Below are 18,565 nucleotides of genomic sequence, written 5' to 3'. Positions count from 1 at the left end.
TGATCACCTCATTCACACAGCAGACATAAACTGAGTTCTTAGTATGTGCCAGTTCCTTCTTTAGGCTCTGCGAATTTAGAAGTAAGTCTCAGAAAGCCTCTGTCCTCAAGGAGCTCACAGTCTAGCAGAGCAGGGGAGACATACATATAAACAGACTGGTACAGGCAGATCCTTCAGGTTCCATCATAGCAGTATCCAACGCTTCTAAGCCCTGGAGTGCCCAAGGTTCAATCCTCCTCAGTCTCCACCATCTCCCTTCACCCCCTAAGTGAGCTCATTACCTTAAATCCCCCCCTACACTAAGAGCTTTGCAGTCATGGGTTGCATAGCGACGTTTCAGCCAATGACGGACCGCTTATATGATGGTGGTCCCATAAGATAATAGCCTAGGTGTGTAGTAGGCTATACCATCTAGGTTTGTGCAAGTGTACCCTATGACGTTCGCACAACGACGAAATTGCCTAATGACACATTTCTCAGAACATATCCCCATCATTAAATGATGTATGACTATACATTACCACCCCTGACCTCCAGACTCACTTATTCAACAGCCCCTTGACTTAGATGTCTAAAGATAGGGCGGCTTTGTAGCGCAGTTTTCCTGGGTTAGTCCTGATTGATGCCTGTTGTCCTGGGTTAATCATTAATAACACTCTTTTTCTTTTCTTTTTTTTCCTTTTTCTCCCCAAAGCCCCCCAGTACATAGTTGTATATTCTTAGTTGTGGGTCCTTCTAGTTGTGGCATGTGGGACACTGCCTCAGCATGGCCTGACGAGCGGTGCCATGTCCACACCCAGGATCTGAACCAGCAAAACCCCAGGCGGCCGCATCGGAGGGTTTGAACTTAATCACTTGGCCACAAGGCTGGCCCCAATAACACCCTTTTTCATTAAAAATAAGTCCTGATTTGACTAAGTTAGCCATCTCAAACATACAGTATATTCAAAGTTAAACTTCTGGTTTTCTAGCCAAATTTTTTCCTCCTGCAGCCTTCCCATCTCAGTAAATGGCAGCTCCATCCTACACTCCACGTCCCATCCATCAGCAAATTTTATTGAAAATCTTCAGAATACATCCAACCACGTCTCACCATCTTTGCTGCTACATCTGGTCTCCCTTCTTCCACCCTTGCTCCCCTGAAGTTAGTTCTATTCTTGGTAGCCTGAGGGATCCTAAATAGCTACGGCTCAGAAACTCTAATGGTTTCCTATCTCAGTCAATAAAAACCAAAGTCATTACGATGGCCTGCGTGGCCCTACATGACCAGGACCCCAGCCACCTCCTGACCTCTTCTCTGATCACTGTCCCCTCTCTTACTTTTCTCCAGCTGCAGGGGCCTTCTTGTTCCTTGTTTGTGACACTTATGTTACCTACACAGGATCTTTCTATTTGCTGTTCCCTCTGCCAGGAAAGCTCTTCCTCTAGATATCCACATGGCTCTCTTTTTCTCATTTCAATCAGGTCTCTGCTCAAGTATCAAAGGTACTTCTCTGACTACCCCAGAGTAATGGTACTCCACTATTATTCTTTATTTCCACTTACTTTTCTTTACCATTTCTCTTCCTTCGTAGCACTTATCACTACCTGAAGTATTAGGTATTTATTTATGTATTATCAGTCTCCTCCACTAGAATGTCAGTTCCACAAGGGCAGCGACTTTCTTTAGTTCAATGCTCTATCCATGGCACCTCGGGCTGTACCTGTCATGAAGTAGATGCCCAATAAATATTTGAATGACAACCCAAAAAAGTTGTTGAATGAGTGAATAAATGAATGAATGAATGGCAGTGCATAAGAGCCATAGTCATTTTTACCTGGGTAGGATCAGGAAGACTTTACGCTTTATAGAGGGGAATAAACAGCTTTCCCTTGTTTTGTACATGGTGGGAAATCTTACTGACTCTAGGGCACAAAGATGGAGAACCCAAAGAGTTGGGAACCCAGTGTTCTGTTAAACTATCTACTGTTTAATTTTTTTTCTAGATAATCACATTTTTGCCTGGGGCAATGGTGGTAATGGTCGCCTGGCGATGACCCCCACAGAGAGACCACATGGCTCTGATATCTGTACCTCATGGCCTCGGCCTATTTTTGGATCTTTGCATCACGTACCAGACCTATCTTGCCGTGGTTGGCACACCATTCTCATTGTTGGTGAGTGTTTCGTATGTGTGGGTTGAGGTGGCTTTGACAAAGGATAGACCCTACACCTCAGGTATTAATTGTCCCATTCTTGGAAACAGAAGTGTCCTGAAGAAAAAAGCCTGCTTCTTTAAGTCTTATAATGGTCAGTGATGCCATACGTAGTGATAGAAACAGAACATTGTCATTTCCTGAGCTTTGTCATCTACCACCTCTTGACCACTTTTTAACATGATAACCTTGGGCTCTGCCGTTCTCACCATATAATTTGTTACTTCTAGTCAATTAATTTAATGTCTGTGTTCATGCTTTGTGAAAACATTCAGTACACTTTTAAAAAGAAAGTAAATCATAACTGCTTTCTGTATAAAAGATTAGTTTGTTATGAACTCGATTGTAAAGGCCTGTGTGAGGGTTTATAAGTCCATTCTTTTAGATCAGTGGTTTGCAACCTTGGCTGTACATTAGAATCCCAGAAAGAGTTTTTAGAAGCCCCGTTATCCAGATCTTAGCCCTGACCAATTAAATCAGAATCTCTGGGGTGGGACCTAGACATTGTTACTTTCTAAAGCTTCCCAGATGATTCCAAAGGTCAGCCAACATGGAGAATTGCTACTTAACATAGTGAATATGGTTAGAGCAGCTAGTGGTGGTTGGCTTATGACATTAATATCTAAAACAGTAAATAATAATTATAAAGTTATCTGGGGGCAAGGATAGTAGTTATCTCCTAAATTAACTCCCTATCCTAGTCGTCTCACTTTTCCCGCCTGTAGCCGAATACAGTGCTTACCTACTGAACATTTTTCCTCAGAGAAAGTATTGAATTCTAAGACCATCCGTTCCAATAGCAGCGGCTTATCCATCGGAACTGGTAAGTAGCAATGTCTCAGGTATCAGTGGTTTTCGGAGGTGTGGGTCTTTGAGTTGGATTCCATGCAGTCTCCAAAAAAAGAAAAATGGGAGCTATATCTGGGAAATGAGGAACAGAGTGATGAAGAGGGAAGCTCATATTTTGGTGGATTTCATAATAAGTTATGATTTTTACATCGTGGTCAGAGGGAGAGTACATCTTTGCCACCAAGCATATGGAAGTAGTTAAGTGGCTTGCCCAACGCTGTAATGTGACTTATGTATTGTTCCTTTCCTTACTATGCTAGGGACTATGGGTTCTGCCTGCCTTTTATTTCCATGGTATTCCCAGAGGTATTCCAGTCTATAGAAATAGTCCTTCAAAACAGGCCTTCAGAATTAAAGGTTCGCTAAACTTTCACTGTGGTTAGGAAAATCAGCCCAAAGCTCTCTGATAATTTTCCTTTGACTGCTTTCTTCATGGTGCTCTGTTATTTGAGGTCATGCCAGGAAATTGATCTGTGTTCCTTTTTGGTTTTCCACTTGCTAGAGTTGATGTCTCAGGACCTGGATTCTGATATTTTGTGGAATCAAAACAATAAAGACGTAGAATAAAAGCAGACTAATTCTCCAAAAAGAAACAGTTGAACATCTGATCTAGACTTGAACTTTAGTTTACACATTCACATGCATACACACATACATCATACCTTTTATTGGTTTCCTTAAGTAATCCATTGCTCAGCATCTATTCGTACTTATTAATATCTGTCACAAATGATAAAATAAGCTGCTCTATTACAGCTTTGTTTTCCTGGAACAGGATTTAAGGAAAAATATGATTAAAAAAGCACATGTCCATTGGCCAGAAAATATAACCCATAAGGGCAGGAATTTTTGTCTTTTTTATTAGTTAATTTTAACCACATTGCCTGGAAGAGAGCCTGGCAAATGACAGATGCTCAATAAATATTTGTTGACTGTGTGTTATAACCATCTAATGGAATATTATGTAAGCATGAAAATGAGCAACATCTACAAAGATTTCCATAATGCGAAATGTAAAAAGCCAAGTTCAACAGACTATGTGCCTTTGTATAAAGTTAAAAAATGAGCAAAATAGGGGCCGGCCCAGTGGCTCAGCAGTTAAGTGAGCACGTTCTGCTTTGGCGGCCTGGGGTTTCCCGGTTCGGATCCCAGGTGCGGACATGGCACCGCTTGGCAAGCCATGCTGTGGTAGGCATCCCACACATAAAGTAGAGGAAGATAGGCACGGATGTTAGCTCAGGGCCAGTCTTCCTCAGCAAAAGGAAGAGGATTGGCAGCAGAAGTTAGCTCAGGGCTAATCTTCCTCAAAAAAAAAAAAAAAAACACGAGCAAAGTAATATATTGCTTAAAGATACATAAATATGTGGTAAAGGTTTTTTTTTAAGAAGAAATAATAAATGCAAAATTAATCAGTGGTTACATCTGAGTAGGAGGCCAGAGAAAGAAGGAATTCATAAAGTCAGGGAGAGTGATATAGGTAATATTCTAGTTCAGGACTGCCCCATAGATCTTTCTGCAACAATGGAAATGTTCTGTATTTGTGCTGTTCAGTTTGGTAGCCACTAGCCACATGTAGCTATTGAATACTTGTAAAATGACTGCTGTTGACTGAGGAACAGAATTTTTTATTTTATTTAAATTTAAATAGCCACATATGGCTAGTGGCTACCATATTGGAAATCTAGTCATTCAAGTGGTATATTCACGTATGTTTATTTTGTTAGGCATCAAAACTTACATATATGTTAAAAATAGTCTTATGTATATCTCAAGTGTAACATAATTTTTTAAAGCCATTTATAACAAAAAAGCAAGCCTCGGAGCTTATTTTGGCATCTATAGTTCTGCTGCTTCAGTAGGATCACAGTGTGACACAGTCAGTCCTCAAGCCAGTATAGCAGATGATCATAAACAATCCTCTACATTTAACTTTAGAATATACCATGAATGTTTTTTAAGCTTTGGCAGATTTACTTTCTTGATTATATTTTTCTTTGGCCCATATTAAAATTCAATTTCATTTCTTGACTACACATCAGCTAGTCTTCATTTAAGGTAACTTGGAGTATCCTTCATTGATATGAAAGAACCAGCCATCATATTTTAAAATTCTTACAAATAGTCATCAAAAAATGTAATGAATTTAATCATTGAAGAATTCATCATTAGGATGTTTCCTCAGAAGGGAGTTAGTGGTGAATTTATCAGGCAACTTTAATAGGTGTTTGGCACAAATGTTAGAGTTTTGTATATAAGATGAACCTCTCCGGAGGATGCTAGAGCCTGAATGTATCTGTTAAAGCGTGGATACTAGATTTGGTGAGCCATGGTTGGGTGATTGTTGAATAATGCCTTAGAACATTGATAATCTGCTATGTTTAGAGGGATAAGAATGTTTGGAAAGTAGAAGTGAATTATCATTATGATGATACTAATATACAGTTACTTTGTATAGAAACCAAAAATCTAGTCCCAAATATCTGACTTGCATTTTTGCTATTCTACTTCATACAACTCTAGGAACCTTTCCAGGGGTCAGTGGGGTGCTAAATCTTTCTTGCTGCATAGCAAAGCTCTCTACTTCTGTGCTGTGTATCTGTCAGTGGTTCAGAGCTCTACCCCAGGAGGCGGCGGCGGCGGTGCTGGGCGAGAAGAGGAGGACAGTCAGCAGGAATCGGAAACTCCTGATCCAAGTGGAGGCTTCCGAGGAACAATGGAAGCAGACCGAGGAATGGAAGGTTTAGTCAGTCCCACGGAAGCCATGGGGATCAGTAGTGGGGCCAGCAGCTCCTGTCCTGGCTGGCTTCGAAAGGTAATTCCTTTGTAAAGGTACCTTAGGTAAAATATCAGGCCCTTTGCAAGGACTAGAAAGGAGCTGCCAGGATCTCTTCATTTCCTGTGTCCTGCTAACTGTTTTGCAGCAGGCATCCAGCTTTCTGATTTCTACCTGGAACGAATCCTTTTTTCTTCCTGACAAGAAGAAATACAAAATGTTCTCATACCTGTATTACTTAAATGAATGTAAATTTAATACACTCTTCCTTGAAGGCAGTTTTTGTAATGCATGTATACAAAGATTAAACTTACAGATTTTGTCCTGTGGTTTGTAGAAGTGGAATATCAGGGCAATTGGAATGCCTTAAAATAGAGAAATGTTTATGAAAGTTGAAGTACAGACAGTAAAAATGTTGGAGTATATTTTTTTATATGGAAAGTTGGTTACAACATATAGCTTTGCAGAAAAGGGTGGAATATCTGTGCAGTGTGATCCCATTCTTGTAGAAAATATGTAATGCAAAGAAGGTCTACAAGATCATATATTGATCATTGTAACTGGTTATCTATGAGTGATGGAATTGCTGGTGGTTTTTATCATCTCCCTTTGCCCATCTGCAATTTTAAATTTTTTACCAAAAAAAAAAAAACCTATAGATTTAAAGCTCCCTATGTAGTAAGACTAAACTTGCTGTTTGGGAGTATGAATGGAGGAAGCAGCACTCTGTTCTGTCTAATGCTTCAGCCTCAGCCTTTAGCAGCCTGGCAGCAAGCCTCACTGCCATCACCTTAGAGCTTCCCAACTCCCTGAATAGCCTGTGTAGAGTAAGTGTGTTGAGGAAACATGCCAGACACTCCAAACGGAACTTGAGTTTGAATTCTGTTCAACTCAAGCATCACTGTTACTCCTCTTGAGGAAGAGTGGCAGGCTGTTGACTGGTAGGGTGAGCTGTGTTATAACCACAACTGTCTTGCTCCACTAGAGGGTGCTGATGTCATGACAGAGTGAAAGCTATAGCAAGAAGGGAATTTGGGAGAAAGTAAATGGCTCAAATAGAACTGATGAGATTCTTTGTCTTATACTTAGGAGCTGGAAAATGCAGAATTCATCCCCATGCCTGACAGCCCATCTCCCCTAAGTGCAGCTTTTTCAGAATCTGAGAAAGATACCTTGCCTTATGAAGAGCTGCAAGGACTCAAAGTGGCCTCTGAAGCTCCTTCAGAACATAAGCCTCCAGTAGGAGCCTGGGTAACTGAGCTTTTTGCCTTTGAATCATAACTAGGTAAACAGTGGCTGTAAGCTGTGCCCAGTTCTCCTGGCCTCGCTGTCTCCTCTTCTAGCTTCATTAATCTCCCAGCTGCCCTGCATCAACTCATTCTGTCTATTTGGTAGTGCTTACAGCCTCTAGCCAAGGCTAAACTGAGTTGCCTTGGAAAAGTATTTACCCTTTCACATTTCTGACAGGCCAACACCTTTCCATACCAAAGGATTGTCTTTCTTTTCTCTCTGCCTCAGAAGTACCACAATTGAAATTCCAAAATTCAAATCCTATTTTTCATGACACTGCTACAGTGGGTTGGAGGCTCTAATGTAAGAAATAATACTTGCAGTCTAGTGAGGGAGCAACACATGAATACTAACCTTGTAGAAATCAAATTGTGGTAAATACCTCAATAAAACTGTAAACCAGGGGTCATCAAACATTTCCTATAAAGGGCCACATAGTAATTATTTTTGGCTTTGTGGACCATGCAGTCTCATTTTTCAACTACTCCACTCTAACATTGTAGTACAAAAGCAGCCATAGATAATACATAATGAATGAGCATGCTCGTGTTCCAACAAAACTTTATTTACAGAAATAGGCAGTAGCCCATATTTGGCCCATGAGCTGTTGTTTGCTGACCCTTGCTATAAACAAAGTACCACAGAAGAAGGGAGAAAAATCCAGACTAGGATAATTGAAAAGCTTCCCAGAAGAGGTAATAGAACCTTTGAAACTTCAAAGTGAATGTTTTAATTCCTGTCAGTTCTCCTTCTTGAATTGTTTTGGTGATCCTGTTTCCTGACCACCTCTCAAATCTCTTCTAAAGTGTGGTCTACTTCATTTCAGGAATATTGGCCCTTTGGATCATAGTGTCCTCACTGATCAGAAAGACTTGTTCCAAACCAAATCATGCTTTTTCACAAAATCCACCAAAATAGGTGATCCTTTTTCTGCCTTAGCGTAATGGGGACTGAGGCAGTGTGCATTCTCTTGCCCTGTTATGTTAGAGCCAGGGGCTGTTGTAATCTCAGCCAGTTTTTCCATTTATCTTACATATACTTCATACGTATGTGTGTTTTATCTTGTTACTTTGAAGGTAAAAATCTGTTCGTACTTAGAGGAAGTTTGGGTTGGGGAGCTGTGGCACCCAGGCAGAACCTCCTGTGAGCTCGCTCTCCTCTCTTTAGCCACCCCGGCTGAACCCCGCAGGAACGTGTGCTGGGAAAGGAGCGCCATTGCCGCCTCCTGCCTGTGCTTGCAGCACTCTACGTGTGGAGGTGGAGAGGTTGCAGGGGCTGGTGGTAGCGTGTCTGGCTGAACAACAGAAGCTACAGCAAGAAAACCTCCAGATTTTCACCCAGCTACAGACGCTGAACAAGAAATTAGAAGGAGGGCAGCAGGTGAGAGCATTAAAAGAATAATTCAATTTCTAATTCTGTTTTGAAGAATCACAGAAACAGAACATCAAGGGCTGAAATAGATGTATTCTTTTGCAAGTACTTACCTTTTGATGATGTAACTTTTGTAATTAATCCCAGAAGCCTTGGGCCTTATTCAGATACCTAGATTGAATCATTTTCAACACCTAACTTCCATAATTTTTGTTACTCTTTTTTATTTTACTTTTTATTATGAAAAATTTTAAACATTACAGCTCAGTGAACACCCATTTATCCACCATCTAGATTCAACAGTTGTTAACGTGTTGCTTTATTTGTTTCAAATACGTGTGTATGTGTGTGTTTAAAATATGTGTGGGTATGTATCTGTGTATGTAAAATGTGTGTGTGTATTTATTTATTTTGCTGAACCATTTTCAAGGAAATTATAAAAGTTGTGACATAGCCCCCCTGAGTACTTTATTATGCATATCCAGAAATAAAGACATTCATTCTCCTGGATAACCACAATACTATTATCACACCTAGCAAAATTAACACTGATATTCTCAATTCTTAGCCAGTACCTAGTTGATACTTGAATTTTCCCAGTTTTCCACAAAAATGTCCATTGTAACTGTTTTTATCAGACCAGAATCCAGTTAAGAACCTCCCGTTGCAATTATGTCTCTTGTTGCTTTTAATCTAGACAGTTCCCTCCACCACCACCACCTTTTTTTTTTAATTTTCATTGCATTGACTTGTTGAAGAAACTGGGTCAGTGTTTAACAGAATGTCCTACATTCTGGTTTTGTCATGTTTTCTTGGGGTGTTGCTTGTTTTTTTTGTCACCCTGTCATTTCTATTAACTGGAAATTAGACTTAAGGCTTGATTAGATTCAGGTGAAACATTTTTGGTAGAAATATTTCCCAGGTGCTGCTGCTCACGTCATTTTTAGAGCCATAGTATTGCTCTATATAAAGTGAACTAAGAGTGGGGAAATAGGGCTCCACCTTGGCTTTGCCATCTACCAGCTACAGGTGTTTGGACAAATTGTGTCTGTGAGCCCTGGTTTCTCACTCAAAAGAAGAAAATAATACCACCCACCTTGTATGGTTGTTTTGAGGATTAAATGAAATAATGTCTCATAAAGTAATATATACACTTGAGGTAAGCATGGGGTGATTGGCAGCTCGAGCAGGCAGGAGAATTGTCTTGCCTAGGACTGTCTCAGTTTTAAAACTGAGAGTTCTGCATCCCAGAAAATCCTGCAGTCTTGGGCAAACCAGGACAGTTGGTCACCCTACCTTCAGCAAATGTAAAGGTGTGGCCTTTATCTAAGGTAGTGTTATGAGCTTCTCACAAAACTGTGGCTACAAATCCTTACAGGATGGCATTGAAAATCTACTCCTGAACTGCTGTGACTAGGTGGCAGTGTTGTTAATGTAGAACTGTGTTTTATCTTGACAGGTGGGGATGCATTCCAAAGGAACTCAGACAGCAAAGGAAGAGATGGAAATGGATCCAAAGCCTGACTTAGATTCAGATTCCTGGTGCCTCCTGGGAACAGACTCCTGTCGACCCAGCCTCTAGTCTCCTGAGCCTGTATAGCTTCCAGGAAACTGGGATCCAAAGAACTTCACAGCACACTTACTGAATGCAGAGAGCGCTTTCCTGGCTTTGTTCACTTGCAGACAAGGAGCGCAAGGTGGAGGCTCTGAAGCACTTTCCATGTACACTTGGAGAGTGGCATTGCCTTTTAGATAGGATCTAGGAGTGGTTTTGTTTTGGAGAATGGAAGGGCCCCATGGCCCTGGCTTTGTCCTCAGTGACTGCCATAGCAGCTCTGTACCTCATCTGTTGATCCCACCTTTGAAGAGGAGACACAGTGCTCACCTTATTTTCGCTGGTAGCAGCTTATCTCCCATTTATCATTTTCACCGTTAATTGGAAGCTGCCTCAAGAATTCAACACCAGGCATTGCACCTCTAGGTGGAGGAGGGGAAAAGTGTAAAGCTGGAATGGGCTGGAACCAAGTGTGGCCCATCCAGGGTCATGTGGAGAGTGGTGAAGTATTCTGAGCCCTCTCAGGAGTCCTGAGTCTAGGAAAATTTGTCTGATGGAGTCAGTGTAGGGCTTGTTTTCAGAAAGTTCAATTACTTCGTGCAGCTAAATGCTTTAGGAGGAAAAGTGGGCTTAGATTGCTTTTCCTCTGAGGGTTGATTGAAATTTCTTCAGTGAGGAGTAGAGAAAGAAGGGCAGGTCCCTCCTCGTGACACAGCTGGAGTTTCAGACTGCACGGTGGGATTTCCTAGCTTTGGAAGCTACCTCTAAGAGTTGAGGTATCTCATAGAGAATTGAGTCAGTGGGGCAGTAGGAATGGCCTTAAGAGAAAACTGTGAGGGAAAGGAGGTCCTCCTGTAGCTTCCTTCACTTGGTATCTTCAAGAGGGCCTAGAGTGACTGAGTCTTCTGCTCATAAGAAGGCTTCTTGAGCCTCTGCCTTCGTGGCTCTTAGGGTTGTAAATTTGACATTAGCAGCCCCAACAACTCCCTTTTGATATGTCTAGTCAGTATTTTTCCCCTTTTGGTGTTTTATGAAGCCATATCAGTGAATCTGTATCATCTTTCCTCCTTGAGTGGCCCAAAGCCAGCACCAAACCCTAGTAGTCCCTGAAGCCTAACAGAATGGTAGAACCTGCCAGGTGAAAGGAATTTGGCCGAGAGCTCCCTTGTAATCCCATAGTCATTGTGTCCTTGTAGACAGGAGCAAGCCACCTTCCCCAAAGAGAAAGTGTCCTGGAAGAACAAAACTTCGTCAAGTTCTAGGCAAGCATTCAATGGTTCTACTTAAGGATGTGAACTCTGTGTTTCTTTAACACATGAAATGTTCCCTTCTTATTTGGGGTCCAGGAGCTGCCTTGATGAGTTTCACATCCTACCTCCCTACAACCAACTAATTTTTGTCTCATTTTCCCCAAACCAAAAAATGAATGTTTGATATCTGTTTAATATTTTGGAAGGACCTGTGCAATGGAAATTTTGCCATTTCCCTAAAACTAGTGGTGTAAAGGCTGATGCTCGGGGAAAACCCCATGGCTGGGGACGGGCAACTCTGTTCAATGGGATCTTCTTTGGTTTGATGTTCCCATTGTTTTCTCAATTCTGGGAAGCCTAGTACAATGGTACTAATGTAATCACTGAAGCCTTTTCTTAAAATAAGGGAAGGGGCCAACCCTGGATTAAAGTTACAAGTTCTGGGGACTTGGGGGTTTGCTGTTAACCCTAACAATGGGTTTTGGTTCATCTTGTAAATGCAACTTTGACTTTTTTAAGGACTGACTGGCCTTTCATGTTCCTGTGTCCCTCATGCTCACCATCTCAGCAGGCCTGAGAGGCAGGGTCAGTTTGGGTGTTCATCATGAGTATTGCTTCTGCTATGGAACTGAGGAACATGGGCACGTTGCTGAGACTGTGGGATGAAAGTGAGCATTGAAGGAAGGGTGAGAGCCCTGCTCTTGTTCCAGAGGGGAGTCATTTTCTAGCAGTGGAATGCTGTGGTCGTTTTCTTTCGCATGTTTCCTTGGGAAGTCTAGGTTTGCTATTAATCTGGCTAAGAATCTAAGTTCTGTGCCTTAGAGACAATTTGCACTTTCCCAAATTGTGCCTGGGACAGCCATATGATTTTTCCCACCAAACAGCTATGCAAACAGAAACCAGTTCAAAGGTGGCAGCCATATATTTGACGAAAAGTGAAAGGTGAGGCAGCAAAAATGCCTTTGAATGGTTTTCTGTAGAGCTCTTAAAATTTGTCCTACTTTTCCTCTTTATGCAGTGCTAGGTGTTTGAAGTTTGCCAGTAGTATTGCTTTTGAGTTTTAGTATAACCTGAGTTACTCCTCTGCTCTGACATTGTTGCTAAAGAACTAGCTTATTGTTAGCCAGATGTTCGAAAGGTTGAGGGTGGAGTGGTTTGGCATTTCTGTTTTAAATAAACATTTAAACTCTCAATCAATACTATGCTTCAGTAAGCCTGCGCATGGACCTTAGTCACTGGGGATAAAACACCCAGATTCTAGGCCTTCGTGAATTTTTAATTGAGTGAGACTTTATATAAATAAATAAATAAATGTTCTTGTAACAGAAACAACACAAGAGACATTTGCACAGAAATAATCTTTGCTTCTTTCCAATTTTTTCTTGCTAACAGAATCATTTCTGCTGTTACAACTTTTTTCCACCAACATTTTTAAAATATAGTGCTTAGAAGTATAGAGGGACTAAAAAATGAGCCATTAAAAGAGGAGGGATCACTTCTTGTACTTACCTCCTCAGTCTCAGTGGGCTTGTTCGAGTGATAACACCAGTTTCTGTTTATAAAACTGTTTTCCCTCAGAGAGCTTGAACTGTATTTGATCTCTCTGACATAGCACAGCCAAGTTATAACTTCTCTTGGCTGAGCACTTCACTAAAGTTTAAAGCAAGAGCAGCCTTCAACTCACATTTCATTTGCTTTGCCATATATTTGGAAACATTCATAATAGAAAGAACAACTCTGGAGTGAGGATGTATCAAATAAATTCATTCAAATGAGTATCCCTGGGCCTCCAAAGAAGTATTATTCATGATCGTGTCAGCGCAGAATGGGCTGTAGTCAGGACTCCAGAACCTGTTCCTTCCTGCCACAAAGCCAGGGCGCATCTGCTCCAGTGATTAACTGTGGACGTGAACGTGCTGCTCACCAGCCCTCACAGAATCATGAACCTTAGGAGAAAACACTATCACATTTCTGCTACCTCCTGTGTAGCTGTGAAGAGTGATAAATTGATGACCAAAAGCAAATGTTGGCCAGAAGGCGCTGTGCTGCCTTGAATACACTGCTGTTAAGAAATCTCAGCACGTCTGCGTACACTTTCAAATGAAGTGAATTTCACCATGAGATTTTTTTCCCATTGCTTAACCTTTTGAACTTTAAAATTTATAACATTTACTTGCACTAGAGGTTCTTGGATAAAGTAGTATGATACATGGGCATTAACAAGCAGTGTTTGTTTATCCATTATTGTCCTCTCCTATCCAGGAAGAGACCTAGATTTAAAAAAAGGGTTCTTACCTTTTCCCAAAGATCAGATTAAGCTGAATTTAAAAGACTAATATAGTCAAGGCCTAAACATCTTGAAATCAAAGGGAACACTAAGGCATTGACTATTGTTTTATTTCTCCAGCAACATTAGAATGAATAACAGCTTCCTGTGTCTATAGAAAGCACTCCCTCCACACACATTTGTTCTCCCTGGAGGGCTCTGATCTGTGACCTTTATAACATCATCCAGGGATCCCGAACCCAAGTGCCTGGGAGGCCAGGCAGAGAAGGCAAGTAAGTAAAGCAGGCCAGGTGGGGCTGTGGTCTGAGTGCTCTGTCCCATCTGCAGGAGCAGACGATTCTGAACCTCACTCAGTTGGTGCTATGTAGGGTTGCTGGCCCAGTGCTTCCAGAACTTCCAGTTTTTCAAGAGAGAACCCAATTCTTAAATGTCAGATTATATTTTTAGTGCTGTGCCAGCCAAATAAAACATATATGAGGGGCAAAGCAGTCCACAGGCTACCACTTTTGGACCTTGGCCACAGCTCATTCTTGTCATCTATTGCTTTTACCATTAGTGTGAAACAAAGTGTGTACCTCTTTAAACTTGCCTGGGGAATGTATGTATTGAGTTAAATGTCCAGTGTCTCTATGTGAGGTTTCTTTAAGTGGCCAACCAGAAGCCCATTATGTGATACCTCCTTTTCTTTGCAACAATTAAGAAGAGCATAAAGCAATTCAATATATGCTGTTTTTAAAATATACAATTTTTTTTCAGCCTAGTGTCCTGCAGCTTCACAGCTAAAACCTTAAACTCACATTTCAAATTGGTCTGATCTGTTAGCCCAGCCACTCAGCAAAAGCTACAGAGGAAATGGAACAAGAGTGAGTGGCCATTTGTTGTTTAGTAAAATATGGTTTTGTTGTCTGCCCAGTCCCATTTGCCCAGGTCAGGTTGGGTGATTTTTCTCCAGTATTTTAAACTAACAATTTGAGTGATGCTCTCAGGACAACAATCCTAGTATTCAGCTCTTTTGCGCTAGCGTCATCCTATCTGAACTGATATTACCCCCATAAGGCATTACCTTATCCCTTCTCCCATTTAACAAGTCTAGGACTCACTCATTTTATTATTCATTTAATTTTAAATCCCCAAAACCCATTTATTGAGGGCCTAATTATAAAGGTTACTTGCATTAGGCATGATTCTGCACAGAGAAAATTTAAAAGATCTGGCACCTTTTCCTTCAAAGTTTGGTTTATTGTGGTATAATCCACAGGAAGATGTGACACCGGAGTGTCTGAGCTTGCTTTGATGGCAGATTTTGCTGCCTCACTTAAAAAGCCATCCAACCAACCTGATTTGAAAGGAGAGTGCTAGCAATAGCTGAAACAAGTTTCTTCCTTTTTTTTTTTTTTGACATATGAAATCCATTAGAAAAGAACCATTTAGGCGTATAATGTTCTTTCCCCCATCCCTAGCCTGTAAAGTACATAAAGATGAGGTTCCCTTTATTACACAGTACACCACAGAGAGGGTTTAGGATACTCTGGTGCCCTAACCTTATGTACTTCTGTTGGCTTTGGGCCAGGACTATGCACCAGGGAAGTTAAGGACAGACTTCTATTTTCCTTTCAGCAAAATCATATTACCTTTTATAAGATACCACCTGGGTGACCATGATCCTCTGACACCAACTCATCCTAATGAGCCAACTTCATGCAAGATCAAGAAGAGTTAACAGGAACCACAGACATACACGCAGAGGCAGTGGCAAGAAGGCACAGCAAACGGAGGCACTTAACTAGCATAAACCACAAGTCAGGCTTAGGAGAAGAGAGCTTTAATGTAGCCTGCTCGCTACTCTTGTGCCTTCACTCATCAGTTCTTAGGGCAATAACATAAGGCACACCAGCCTGAGGTGGTAATTTAGTGGGAAGCTGGGGCTTCCTTCTGCCTCCTTCTACTTAGCAATTGGTCTCTCCTCACTGGTTTCAGCTCTGCAGGCGGACCTCGGAGATGTAAAAGTTTTAGTTCTTACTGCTTTGCATCAAATTATTCTATTCCTATTTACTGCTGAAGAGAAGCAGAGCCTTCAGAACTAGGGAGGAGGTTTCCACTGTTGTTTCCTCAACTGTAATGCTTCCTTGGAGGTGGAGGACGGTTCTTGATGGTCTTACACTTGTGAATGTGCCGCTCGGCCACCTTGGGAGCAAAATGGCGGCTACAATGAGGACACTGGATATAGTCTGGATTTTCTGCAGGCAGGATGGGAGGCAAGTCTGAGGGGTTTCCACCTTTGGCAATTACCTGCTGGAGCTCTCGAGCCTGACGGAGGGTACGGATGAAAGATTCATGCCTCTGTCTCCAGCTGCTCTTCCGAGGGAGTTCAGCCTGTAAGTAGAAGGAAGACTAATCAATCAACTTGGCATTTATCTCATCTCCTTATGTCTCCATTAGAATGACAGTAAGGAAATAAAAAGGATGTTAATCCACAAGGTCAAAGAAAACAGGAAAGGAGCAACAGTGATAGCTGACTTGCCAGAGCTCTTAAACTAAGCACTTAAACTAAGGGCCTGCAGAGGGGATGGTACTGAGAGGCAAGCTGTTTTTCCCAGCAGAACCCCTAAGAGGTTCAGTGCTTGGAAGTACAAGTAGTGGAAAGGGGAGAGGTGCAGGGCTGAAAACAAGTTGGACCCCAGGGCTCCTCTCCCACCTGGTACACCCAAGTGTCCATCACTTCCACACCTTCACAGGAGAACAGGAGTTTCTCCTCTGGAGAAACTGAACCAGACAGGTTTCAGACTCAGGAAATCCAGGTACAGTGGAGAAGAGGGTTAATCTTGGGGCTGAAAATGGGGATACAGTGCAAGTATACATGATGAATTGTGGAACTGTCAGCCTCCTTCTCCCACTCAGCTCAGAGTACTAAGCACACTGGCACCCTTTTAGGGTTTTCTGGATGCACTGAGCAGTCGAGAGAAAAACCAGCAGATGCTGACCCTGAGGGACCTCTGTTAAAAGGCTCACTACTTAATAACCCTAATATGAAGGCCATTAGTCAATAAGCCCCACTGAAGCTTAAATATGAATGGACAGCCCAAGATCACCAGATATTTGAGTAAAGCTCTAAAAAGAAAGAGACCAAGTACACGAACACATGCACATGCGTGTACACAGACACACACACACACACAGAAGCAGCAACAAGGCAGGCAGCAGTAGAAAACTTTTTTTTTTACAAAAAAACATAATATCAACAAAGGAGTTTTGGAAAGCTTGTGTCCACAAAACAAGAATATATATACTATGAAAAAGAACCAGAGAACCAGAAAGAACTATTATAAATTAAAACTGTGATAGCCAAAAATTAAAACAGATATGTAAAATAATGTCAAGAAACTTACTCAGAATGGGAACAAAGATCAAGATGGAAAGTAAAAAAGAAAAGATTAGAAAATTAGAGTCAATCCAGAAGTCCAACACCTGACCAATATGAGTTGCAAAAAGAAAGAGAAAACACAGGGAGAAAATTGTTAAATAACACAGTAAACATTCCTAGAATTAAAGGTCACTACTCTTGAGATCAAAATGGCCTACCAAGTATCCAACAAAATCATTGTAAAATTTCAGAATTTCAAAATAAAGAGAGAATCCTGTAAACTATCAGAAAAAGAAAAAACAAAGTAGGTTTCATATAATGGAGCAGGAATCACAATGGCATAAGATTTCTCAACAGTAACACCGGATGCTAAAAACTAGTGGGAAAATGCCTTAGAAGTTCTAACAGAAACTAATTTTCCACCTAGAATTCCCTACTGGCCAAACTATCAATCAAATGTAAGGGTATTATATAGATATTTTCATTCATTCCAAGATAAAAAATATGCCTCCCATGCACCTTTCTTCACCAAAGTAAGTAAAGTAAGAAAAAAGAAGACAGGATGGTGGAAACAGGAGACCCAACACAGAAGAGAAGCAGAGAGAGGTCCCAAGACAACAGATCTGCATCAGCCCCAGAGAATAACCCATCCAGACTGGAGCAGGAGGAAAGAGAGTGGTGCGAGGGAGGTTTCCAGAACAAAAAATCAAACTGATAGAAATGAGAGGCATCTGAGCACTTACAAAGACATTAACAGGTGTCTGACATTGAACGGATCATTTAGGAGGAAAAAAACAATTAGGTATGGAGGACTAAACGCACGAAAACATGAGTCAGTTATTAACTCCAGGTGCATGTGGGCAGGGGCAGAATTTGTTCCCTCGTCAATGAACAAAATTTACATGGTCATTATAATGAAAAAGCTAACTACTGATTTAACCCACAATTGTGATTCTACTACAAGGAAGGATAAGGGAAGGAGACAAGCACTAGGAGAGGGGATGTGAAAGAGAGCTAACCCACAGCGTCCATACGAGGAAGTCAACAGATAATGTACAAAACGAATAAAGCAAGAAAACAAGCATATTAGGTAGAAATATGGAAATACATACCAGAATAGTCATCTATAGAACTGGGGGCTGGATTAGGGGTTGAAGAGGGACGAGGCAGGATACTGCTGATCTGCATTATAGATCACTTAGTACTACATGATTTTTAAAATGTATTCAAATATAATTTAGATTAAAAGAAAATTAATTTTAAAAAGAAGAAAAAAGGAAGACAAGTAGCTGCTCGGTGATCTGACATCATTAATGATGCACAATAGGAAGAGATGCTATCAAAGGAAAAGGAAGCATCAGGAGAGTCTCTGAAACAGACAAGAAGGCAAGAGAATTAAGAGTGTTAGAGATGGTATCCAGGAACCTTTAAAAGGATTGAATTAGAGGGAAGTTCCTCAACCATATGATACTTATACTTTAATTTTCATCATATTGAAATTTTATTCATTAAACACATCACAAAGCACAGAGATGTGGTCCCTGTGCTCAAATGTTTAAGGTCTAGTAGAGAGACAAGAGGTACAAGTCTGCTGGAAGTTATGTGAAGATTAAAGGATACAAGGAAAATCACA

General features: G+C 41.1%; 2 protein-coding genes across 9 annotated transcripts in view; one reads left to right on the top strand and one right to left on the bottom strand.

Moving 5' to 3' along the window:
- The window catches only part of NEK9 (NIMA related kinase 9), a 35,379-nt gene extending 22,317 nt beyond the window's left edge, over positions 1-13,062 (top strand). Inside the window, exons 17-22 of one of the 2 annotated variants that reach the window (XR_006530234.2) lie at positions 1,987-2,157; positions 2,960-3,019; positions 5,566-5,857; positions 6,908-7,069; positions 8,276-8,488; positions 9,939-13,062. Coding sequence is in view for 1 of the 2 variants with exons in the window: in XM_014835679.3 (XP_014691165.1) it covers positions 1,987-2,157; positions 2,960-3,019; positions 5,649-5,857; positions 6,908-7,069; positions 8,276-8,488; positions 9,939-10,061 (938 nt within the window). In the remaining variant the exon portion in view is untranslated. The remainder of the gene's footprint in view (positions 1-1,986; positions 2,158-2,959; positions 3,020-5,565; positions 5,858-6,907; positions 7,070-8,275; positions 8,489-9,938) is intronic. The other variant, XM_014835679.3, reaches the window with a different exon arrangement.
- Positions 5,857-18,565, bottom strand: part of ZC2HC1C (zinc finger C2HC-type containing 1C) — an 18,470-nt gene continuing 5,761 nt past the window's right edge. For 4 of the 7 annotated variants that reach the window (XM_044774028.2, XM_014835681.3, XM_014835680.3 and 1 more), the window contains exon 3: positions 15,378-15,944. In XM_044774028.2, the coding sequence (XP_044629963.1) occupies positions 15,681-15,944 (264 nt within the window). In that variant the 3' untranslated portion in view covers positions 15,378-15,680. Of the gene's footprint in view, positions 6,016-15,377; positions 15,945-18,565 lie in introns of those variants that run through there. The other 3 variants (XM_070514081.1, XM_044774029.2, XM_070514082.1) reach the window with 3 other exon arrangements.

The sequence above is a fragment of the Equus asinus genome, chromosome 7, assembly GCF_041296235.1.
Source record: "Equus asinus isolate D_3611 breed Donkey chromosome 7, EquAss-T2T_v2, whole genome shotgun sequence".
Taxonomy (NCBI): domain Eukaryota; kingdom Metazoa; phylum Chordata; class Mammalia; order Perissodactyla; family Equidae; genus Equus; species Equus asinus.
Note: the sequence above shows the minus strand (reverse complement) of the source record. Positions and strands in the feature narration are given on the sequence as shown.